Here is a 10,480-nt window from a genome sequence, read left to right on the forward strand (position 1 = left end):
TGCTCAGATTTAGGAAATCAGCTCAGGCCTTCTTACCAAGTTCCAGTCATATTTCAAATGCTTCCTGCAGATCTCCCCTTGGCTATCCAGTAATCACTTCAGACTCAATATCAGCAACTACCATGTATATTATTCCTAAAAATATCTCCCTGTTTTAATATCCCCATCTCTACTAAAGATGCCGTGCTACCTCTAGGAAGAAGATAATATAATGGTCACCCCTGAGGTTCTTGAGTGAGCCCAGCTGAATTCATATCTCGCTAAGCCACTTATTAGCTGTGTGTCCTTGAGCAAGTTAACCTCTTTGAGCTTCAATATCCTTATCCGAAAGAAAAAAAAAAAAAAACACCACCACCACCACTCTCCCACAGAATTCCTGTGGCCATTAAAGACAACGACATATGCAGCCAGGTGCAGTGGCTCACGGCTGTAATCCCAGTACTCTGGGAGGCCAAGGTAAGTGGACTGCTTGAACCGAGGAGTTTGAGACCAGTCTGGGCAACATGACGAAACCCTGTCTCTAAAAAAAAAAAAAAAAAAAAAAAATCCCCCAAAAATTAGCCAGGTATGGTGGTATGTGCCGAGTTCCAGCTACTAGTCCCAGCTACTTGGGGAACATGGGAGTACTGAGGTGGCAGGAGAATCACCTGAGCCGGGAGAGGTCGAGGCTGCAGTGAGGCCTGATCACACCACTGCACTCCACCTAGGGGCGACAGAGTGAGAGTGACTGTTTCTCACACATACACATACACGCACACACGCACGACATATGCAAAGCTCCTAATAAAATGCATAAACTGGGGTTATTATAAGTGAAATAAGCCAGGCACAGAAAGACAGACATCACATGTTCTTACTTATTTGTGGGATCTAAAAATCAAAACAACTGAACTCATGGAGATAGAGTAGCGATGGTTACCAGAGGCTGGGAAGGGTAGTGGATGGTTGAGGGCAGGTGGGGATGGTTAATGGGTACCAAAGGAAAAAAAAAAAGACCTAGTATTTGATACCACAATAGGGTGACTATAATCAACAATAATTTAATTGCACATTTCAAAATAATTAAGCGAGTTTAATTGGATTGTTTGTAACAAAGAATAACTGCTTGAGGGGATGACTACCTCCCACCCAAAGAAGCATTAACATATAATAGGCATTCAATAAATATTAGCTACTAAATCTTTTAAAATAAAACATTATCAGCGGCAGCAACAGCATTACAGCTGAATCCACTTAGACCTCAGCACAGGTCAGACTTGTTCTACGCTCCCTATGGGAGCTGAGGGTAATAGCCAGCCCAAAAGTGCCTACAAGACTGTGCCCCACTGCTGTACCCAATCAACCTGTTCTCTTGGTATGCCTTTGGAAAACCTGCCACCTGCCAGGCAGGACAAACATCTCACATAGCTGAACTTCCCAGAGCTGGGTCTCCCCCACGAGAGTTTTCCCTACCCTGGTGGCCCTTCCTAGACTCCGGCTCAAGATCTCAGGCTTCTCTGACTCTCCCATCATCCCTATATCCAATCAATAGCTAAACCCTGCTGAATCCTTCTTGCACATGTCTTCTGCAGACACTCTTCTTTCCCTGTCATTTGTACTACCTTCTTTATCCCTCACCAGTCTCTGCCTGCATTTCAAACTGTGCTTACAAAAAACAGCCAGATTAATTATCCTAAAACATAGCTTTCATATGTCACTCTATTGCTCAAAAAGTATCTGAGGTTCTCTACATCCAATAGGACAAAATTTCACTTTCCTTTGCTGATATTGTGAATTTCCCTACTTCTGCACCTTTGCTAATACCATTCCTTCTATCTAAAACATTTTCTCTTCTGGTTGTGGTGGCTTATGCCTGTAATCACAGCACTTTGGGAGGCAGAGGCAGGAGGATTGCTCGAAGCCAGGAGTTAGAGACCAGTATGGACAACATAGCAATATCCTGCCTCTACAGAAATTTAAAAAATTAGCCAGGCGGCTGGGCGCGGTGGCTCAAGCCTGTAATCCCAGCACTTTGGGAGGCCGAGACGGGCGGATCACGAGGTCAGGAGATCGAGACCATCCTGGCTAACATGGTGAAACCCCGTCTCTACTAAAAATACAAAAACAAAAAAAAACTAGCTGGGCGAGGTGGCGGGCGCCTGTAGTCCCAGCTGCTCAGGAGGCTGAGGCAGGAGAATGGCGTGAACCCGGGAGGTGGAGCTTGCAGTGAGCTGAGATCCGGCCACTGTACTCCAGCCTGGGTGACAGAGCGACACTCCGTCTCAAAAAAAAAAAAAAAAAAAATTAGCCAGGCATGGTGGCACAAGTCTGTAGTCCTAGCTACTCAGGAGGCTGAGGTGAGAGGATCACTTGAGCTCAGGAGTTCAAGGCTGCAGTGAGCTTTGATCGTGCCACCACATTCCAGCCTGGGTGACAGAGTGAGATCCTGTCTCCAAAAAACAAAATGTTTTCTCAACTCTCCTTCTTTGTTCATCCAAATTCAATATTTCCTTCAAAGACTCTTGCTCAAACCCTGCGTTCTCTGCCAAGCTCTCCCCAATCTTACTAGTAGCAGAGTGTTCTCAGCAGAGGGAAAACAGTGCAAATGATCTGAGGTAAGAGCAAGTCAAGCAAGGAGACCAGTGTGACTCATACTGTTGAGTAGGAAGTTCATTACTTAAACCTAAAATTTGAGGGAGAGGTTCTGGCTAGACAAATACATTTGGAAGTTGTCAGAATATAGATTAGGCCTATCTTACAGAATGTTTGCAATGATCGATATGATACCGGGGCATATTTGCATGACTGCCATTCAGCAATGAACTCATACATCTTTATGAATGATGTTAAATGAATGTTAAATGAAAAAAAGTAACTCAGAGAAGAAAAGTTTGTACTAAAGGTCAAAAGCAATAAAACTAAACAATATACTACCTAAGAAGTATTAAATGTGATAAAGCTATAAAGAAAACTAAGGAAATTGTTATCCAAATATAGAACAGCACAGCCAGGTGCAGTGGCCCACGCCTGTAATCCCAGCACTTTGGGAGGCTGAGGTGGGTGGATTACCTGAGGTCAGGGGTTTAAGACCAGCCTGGGCAACGTGATGAAACCCTATCTCTACTAAAAATACAAAAATTAGCCATGCATGGTGGTGCACGCCTATAGTCTCAGCTACTTGGGAGGCTGAGGCAGGAGAATCGTTTGAAGCCGGGAGGCAGAGGTTGCAGTGAGCGGAGATCGCGCCACTATACTCCAGCCTGGGCAACAAGGCCAGGCTCTTTCTCAAAATAATAATAATAATACCTCTACAGGGGAGGAATAGAGTTACAACTGGGCAGGTGAGCACAGACAGGTTCAAAGTTGCTGGAAATGTTCTGTTTCCTAAAGTAGATGGTACACAGGTATTTGTTTTGTTTTTCTTCTTTGTCCTATATACTCGGGCTTGTACAATATTAAATAAGAGAGTACAAAAACAAGAAGCAATATATAAACCTCAAACAGATGTTTCACAATGTTTTTAATAATTATTAAATTGAGAAAAAGGAAGAGTAATTTTGTGACCTGTATAACAAGGCCTAAAAATAAGAAAGGATTTAGTCATATAAAGAAAAGAGAGAAAGAGCATCTCGGAATTGGGAATGAATAGGTCATGTAAAAGGAGACAGCAAATTGGTAAGTCTGACTGGAGAAGAGTTAGGCTGAAAAGTTGGGCTAAGGTCAGCCAACAGAATGCTTACATGCTAGGTCAAGAAGTTTGAACTTGATCTTGAAATAGTGCAGAACCACTGGTGATCTTTAGGCAAGACAACAGCTTGGGAAAAGTGATTTATTAATCTGACAGTGATGATAAGAATCAACTAGTAGGGAGACAGAAGGCTGGAAAAGTCAGTTCTAAAACCTGTTCAGGTGAGATAATCTCACTGATGTAAGATGTTACTGAAGATAATCATGTTCTGAACTAGGATGGTGATGAGGGTCAAGATCACTCCAAGAAACTTTAGGAGTCTTTAAGATGAAAGACTCAGGAGGATTGGGTCTTGGGAATAGGCAATGAGGGAAAAAGATTCAAAGATTTTCAAGCTAAACTGAAAAAAATGATAATACCAACATCACAAAACTAAGGACTCTGCAGAGAAAAATCGTTCTGAAAAAAGACCATTAATCAATTAAGTTATGCAATAAATATGTACTGAGTACCTACTATGTGTCAGGCAGAGTGTGATGCCTTCCCTTCAGAAAGCAGCTTGTGAGTCCTACTTTAAAAAGTTACGTTGCCGGGCGCGGTGGCTCATGCCTGTAATCCCAGCACTTTGGGAGGCCGAGGCGGGTGGATCACGAGGTCAGGAGATAGAAACCATCCTGGCTAACACCGTGAAACCCCATTTCTACTAAAAACACACAAAAAAAATTAGCCGGGTGTGGTGGTGGGCACCTGTAGTCCTAGCTACTCAGGAGGCTGAGGCAGGAGAATGGCGTGAACCTGGGAGGCGGAGCTTGCAGTGAGCTGAGATCGTGCCACTGCACTCCAGCCTGGGCAACAGAGCGGGGACTCTGTCTCAAAAAATAAAATAAAATAAAATAAAACAATAAAAATAAAAAATAAAAAAAAAGTTATGCCGAGCACAGTGGCTCATGCCTGTAATCCCAGCACTTTGGAAGGCCAAGGCGGGTGGATCACCTGAGGTCAGCAGTTCGAGACCAGCCTGGTCATCATGGTGAAATCCCGTCTCTACTAGAAATACAAAAATTAGTTGTGTGTGGTGGCGCCCACCTGTAATCTCAGCTACTCTGGAGGCTGAGGCAGGAGAATCACTTGAACCTGGGAGGTGGAAGTTGCAGTGAGCCAAGATCCTGTCACTCTCCAGCCTGAGCGACAGAACGAGACTCAGTCTCAAAAAAACCAAAAAAAGTTATACCTTTAATAGGCAAAAAGAAACAAAATAGTTTTTTAAGAAGAATAAAATAATTTTGTGAGTCCCACTTTTTAAAAAAGTAATCTGTATTGTGATTAAAAAAAATACTAAGTTGTTTTTCAAAATTAATTGAAAGAAACAAAACATAAGAGTGGAGGTGTCAGCCGGGCGCGGTGGCTCAAGCCTGTAATCCCAGCACTTTGGGAGGCCAAGACGGGTGGATCACGAGGTCAGGAGATCGAGACCATCCTGGCTAACACAGTGAAACCCCGTCTCTACTAAAAAAATACAAAAAACTAGCCGGGCGAGATGGCGGGCACCTGTAGTCCCAGCTACTCGGGAGGCTGAGGCAGGAGAATGGCGTAAACCCGGGAGGCGGAGCTTGCAGTGAGCTGAGATCCGGCCACTGCACTCCAGCCTGGGTGACAGAGCGAGACACCGTCTCAAAAAAAAAAAAAAAAAAAAGAGTGGAGGTGTCTAGTAAAGGGTCAGAGGTAAAGGAGTTTACTGTTTATTACTGAAAGCTCCTTGAGGACAAGATTTATGGCTATCTTTGCATTTACATAGCACTGGACACAGTGTGTGATCACTACAGAGTAGATACTCAAATAATGTCTAAACTAACAGAACAATGAGGACAGACTGAAGACCAGCCAACTGAGAACTCTCCAAAACCTAACATATCTATAGAGGATCTACCCCTGTGGAAGGAAAGTGCTCTAGCCTTGTCATCCTGGCTAAAAGGTAGCCTGATCCTCTGGGTACATGTTTAGGAGATATAAAATACCAACAGAAAAACAGAAAGGAAACCAATATTTATGAAACATATACTGGGCCTGGCACAGTGGCTCATGCCTGTAACCCCAGCACTTTGGGAGGCGGGGGGATTGCTTCAGCCCAGGAGTTTGAGACCACCCTGGGCAACACCACGAAACCCCAACTCTACCAAAAATACAAAAATTAGTTGTGGGATGGGGACGTGAGCCTGCAGTCCCAGCTACTCAGGAGGCTGAGGTGGGAGGATCGCTTGAGCCCAAGAGGTAAAGATTGCAGTGAGCTGAGATCACACCACTGCACTCCAGCCTGAGCAACAGAGTGAAACCCTGTATCGAACTTAAAAGAAAACATACTGAACTTTTCCTCCCCTATCCTGGGAAGACTGTCCCCAACCTAATTTTTTTTTTTTTTTTTTAAGACAGAGTCTCGCTCAGTCACCCAGGCTGGAGTGCAGTGACACGATCTCAGCTCACTGCAACCTCCGCCTCCTGGGTTCAAGTGATTCTCCTGCCTCAGCCTCCCGGGTTCAAGCGATTCTCCTGCCCCAGCCTCATGAGTAGCTGGGATTACAAGCGCCCACCACCACGCCCAGCTAATTTTTTTGTATTTTTAGTAGAGATGGGGTTTCACGATGTTGCCCAGGCTGGTCTTGAACTCCTGACCTCAAGTGATCCGCCCACCTCGGCCTCCCAAAGTTCTGGGATTACAGGCATGAGCCACCCCACCTGGCCTCAACCCTAACTTTCAAGACAGGCAGGATGTGTGGATTAGGTTAATTAAAGAAACTCAGCGATACCCTGTCCTTTTACACTACTAAAAGGCATTTTTCTGATTAAAAGTAGTTTAAAAGCTTGAATGTTGATAGTCCCAATTGACATACCACTGTTTCCTAAGCCTACAGAACAGGGAAATGCAAAGTAGGGCTGCCTGCAAAGTGAGATGACTGATGCCCAGGTGGCTCAAGTTGTTGCCAGGGAAATGGGCTATTATCTCCAGGTGCCCCAACAGTTCAGGTAATTCCACACAGTCCCAAGTTATAAAATATGGCTGAACACAGAACAAGGAGGTTACTTTGTAAATGGATTGATTTTAAATAAATGCTTTAAGACCATCTCTGTCTCAAGAGGTTAGACCAGAAAATGAATGCCCAAATACCAGCAGAGGCAGTACTTGTGTTTGCAAGTACCTAACAGTTAAGAGCTCGGGCTCCGACGCCAGATAGACATGAGTTAAATCCCTGCTCTTCCAGCAAATAGCTGTGTGGCTATCTCGGTTAAGACATTCTTCCTACGATGTACAGCAGGGCTGACTGCATTCTTTAAGGTGTGAATATGTGGTAGCTTCAGACGTTAGGGCTTTCCTTCCTAAAACTATGCCCCAATCCCTTTGGTTGGACCTGTATTTTCCTTAAAAGCCTCACTCACTCATTTTAGGCTAGAGCTTTGCAGCTGGCTCATCTCATTCATTATGCTTTGAATCTCCCAAATTTCCATCTTTGAGAAAAACATATCTTGAAACTCTGGATGGTCGACTGGACTTAATAACTACAGAGAAAATGTAATTTTCACTAGAACATACAAACCACTTAGTTATATAAAACTTAAAATTGGTGCTCTTTAAAAATCACAAATGCTATATGCTGGAGACAGTATGAAGCTAAGCCTAGCCTATCAGTAATGAATTTAGAACAAAAGCGGACTGATCCAAAAAAGGACAAAAGGAGGCATCCTGCCTGTGCTTACCACCTGATTCTCTAGGCTCAGGGGTCTTTTGCACATTATAGGAGATTTTGTGATGTAATGGAAAACAGAGGAGAACAAGTTCCATAGAGTATTCATTTGTATTAGCTTTTCTTAGTGCCCCACTGCTACCGTCCTAACACAGGCAGTAAAGACTAAGTCCCAACAGGTTTCTCTGCCTCAGGACTCTCTCTCTCCACTCCCTGACATCCTGCACACAGCCACCAAACTACTTTTCTAAACTCCCAGTTCCATCAATAACTTCCCAGCTTAAAAACTTAAGGGCTCCCTACCTACTACGCACTGGGAAAATCCCAACTAGAATTCAAGACCCAGGCCAGCATTACCCTACCGTTATAATACAGGACTTGTGTCCTCCTAATTCCCCCAGGGAAATTCTCTAAAGCTTCAACCAGACTAATCGGCTCACCGTTCCAACACAAACTGCCCGCATATCTAGGCTGGATTACGCCCACGGCAGCCCTCACTTCAATCTTTCCGCCATTTCTTGCAAAGCCAGCCTACCCCCCACTTTTCTATCTCTACCTCCACACACTACCCATACTACTCATCTTCTGACCCTCATCAACACACCCTTTTAGCTATCTCAATTCCTGTGGCATCCCAATCCGCTCCAATCAAATCAAAGTTCCTTGGAAGGCACACACATACTTGACATAGAGGGTCCATCACAGTGCCCTGCACTTAGTAGGTGCTGGCTATTACTGATTAAAACCAGGAGGGGTTCAAATAACGTTTCTAGGGAGGGCAAGATAATACTGCCTATCCTCTTCCATTCGTAGTAAAAAATATTCAACGTTCACTACAAGCCTGAAAAAGCCTAGCGTACGCAGATCAACGGTGAAGTGGAGAGCACGCCACTGGATGGCAAAAAACCTGTGTCCTAATCCTGATTTTGCCACAATCTCGGCAATTGTCGGGAAATCAAGCCATCTCTCGGAGCCCCGGTTGTCTCCGAGCAAAACAAGGGAGCTGCTGTAGAGGATCCCGAGGTATCTTTCGGCTCCTAAATGTCCCCTGATAGGAAACCCCACACTCGTCTTCTCACTAAGGCGGGAGGCTGACAAACTTTTTTTTCCCAGCGCGGGCATTCCACACGGTCCTGGAAATTCAGTGCCCGGAGGAAAGGGCAGGGCTGAGGGCAAGGTAAGAAGCGGTCCCCCAAAAGTCGCCGGATTCCTTTACCCCACGGCTCGAGTCCGCCTCAGGTTCCCGGCCCCCTCACAGGCGGACTCCGGCAGAGTGACGCGGCGCGGCTCCCGGGTGCAGGCCGGGTGACTCTGTCCGCCCCCGCGCCCCCACACTACTGGCACACGCCCCGTGGCCCCGGGTAACGGCCCCGGTCCCTCACCAGCCCGAGGGACGTCCCCGACTCTGGACCAGGCCTCTGGCTCCCGCCTGGCCAGCCGCTCTTCCGGGCCCTGGGGCGGCCTCAGCGTGGCAGTCCGGGCCCCAGGCCGGCGGGACGGGAGGCGTGAGGGGCAGCGGCGGCGGCTTTAAGTGCTGAATCACCACTTTGCAACCCGAGCGCCAAACCACCGTGACCCACGGGGCCCGAGGGCCCGCGCGCTCCATTCCACTTACCCACACAGGCGCTCCGGGGGCGGCAGGCGGGCGCCGAAGACTGAGCGGAAGGTGCTGGGCAGCGCGGGGTGCCGAAGCCACGCTAGCCGGTACCACATTAGCCAGCGCAGTCGCCGGGATCACCGCGAACGCTTCCTGCTTGCGCTTCGAGCCGGCCCTGCGCACTGCGCATGCTCTAGCCGCCGCGCTGCGCGGTCTCCCGGGAGCTGCAGAGAGGCAGCCGCTCCGGGTTTTGCCTGGAGCCGGACGGGGCGAAGACGCTAGCGAGGACGTTGGGGACGGCGGCCTGCCGAGGCCTGAGCTAGCGGGCTGGTGGGATGGGCGTCTGGCCGGGGCGCTTTAGGAGCCAGCACCCAGACTTTCCCAGGCGGGGAGGGTCCCAGCTAGGTCCCACCGGCCGCACTTGTGAGGGTGGCGAGGTGTCTGGCTGTGAGGGAGCAAGGGGCCGTTCATGAAAACAGTGAGGGCACACGGGGCCATGTTTTCTGAGGCACCTCCACTGACTAGCGTGCCGGACCCTGCAGGTGTCGGAACTAGGTTCCTGGTCTCGGCGGCTTCACAGAAAATGAATCCGCGGCGGGCGCGCGGCTCGCGGGCTCCCTCTAGAGCGCGGTGGGGATGTGGACCGCGAAGGCACAGATGCGCTGGAGACCAGGCTGGAGTGCGACGTGGGGGAAATTCAGACGCAGGCTTCCGCTGTAGAGAGGTCAGGACCCAGGAGGACGTTTCCATCCTTGGGGAAGCTAGCAGGTCTCTTAAGAGGAAGGTGCGGATGGGACGGGCGCCACAGCAAAACAAGGCTTCAGATCCAGAGTAGAAACTACTACTCTTATTAGTACTCCGTACTAGGAATACTACTAGTGTCAGTCGGCTTCAGTCGTTCCTTTTTAAACAAAGAATTTTCTCCCCAGTGGGAAAGAATGCTTTGCACCCACGAACAGCCTAGTAGTTGTTATGGATCTAACTTTCCATAATACCTTATGGGAGTCTTTAAGGAAGAATGCGATTATGGATGGTAACTTCCCAGCTTAAGTACTTTTAGGTTTCTGGTTGGTAGACCAAAGACTGCAACCAAAAACAGTGTCCTTAGTCCAAGTATTGCTTTAAATGGGAATTCAGTAGGAGGATTCCTTAATCAAGTTGATGCTTTATCGAAGGCGTACCCACGGTCTTTTTAACAATGCAGTTTCACCTAAAGGCAAACCTTTGGATGAAAACAGGTAAAAAAATTATGGCAAGCCTCCTAGTGGGGTTTGCAAGTGCGTGGTTTTAAGAATCTTTAAATTACCAGTCCCAATGCAGAGTAGCCAATCCCCTTGAAGCAGCTCCTCTGAGAGTGTTAATGCAGACTTTCTGAATACATCTATGCTCCATTAATGGAATCTATAAATGAACTGGGTAAAGGGTAGATTCAGACTTGGAGGGCTTGAAACATATACAATTTGGGGGACCTCTTTGAGACAT

The 10,480-nt window shown here is 47.2% G+C and overlaps 1 protein-coding gene across 5 annotated transcripts in view; it reads right to left on the reverse strand.

Moving 5' to 3' along the window:
* Nucleotides 1-9,577, reverse strand: part of IDE (insulin degrading enzyme) — a 122,830-nt gene extending 113,253 nt beyond the window's left edge. For 4 of the 5 annotated variants that reach the window (XM_025397961.1, XM_025397960.1, XM_025397959.1 and 1 more), the window contains exon 1: nucleotides 9,017-9,577. In XM_025397961.1, coding sequence (XP_025253746.1) covers nucleotides 9,017-9,114 — 98 coding nt within the window. In that variant the 5' untranslated portion in view covers nucleotides 9,115-9,577. Of the gene's footprint in view, nucleotides 1-8,261; nucleotides 8,603-9,016 lie in introns of those variants that run through there. The other variant, XM_025397962.1, reaches the window with a different exon arrangement.
* Nucleotides 9,578-10,480: the final 903 nt, after the last annotated feature.

Source organism: Theropithecus gelada, chromosome 9, assembly GCF_003255815.1.
Source record: "Theropithecus gelada isolate Dixy chromosome 9, Tgel_1.0, whole genome shotgun sequence".
NCBI lineage: Eukaryota > Metazoa > Chordata > Mammalia > Primates > Cercopithecidae > Theropithecus > Theropithecus gelada.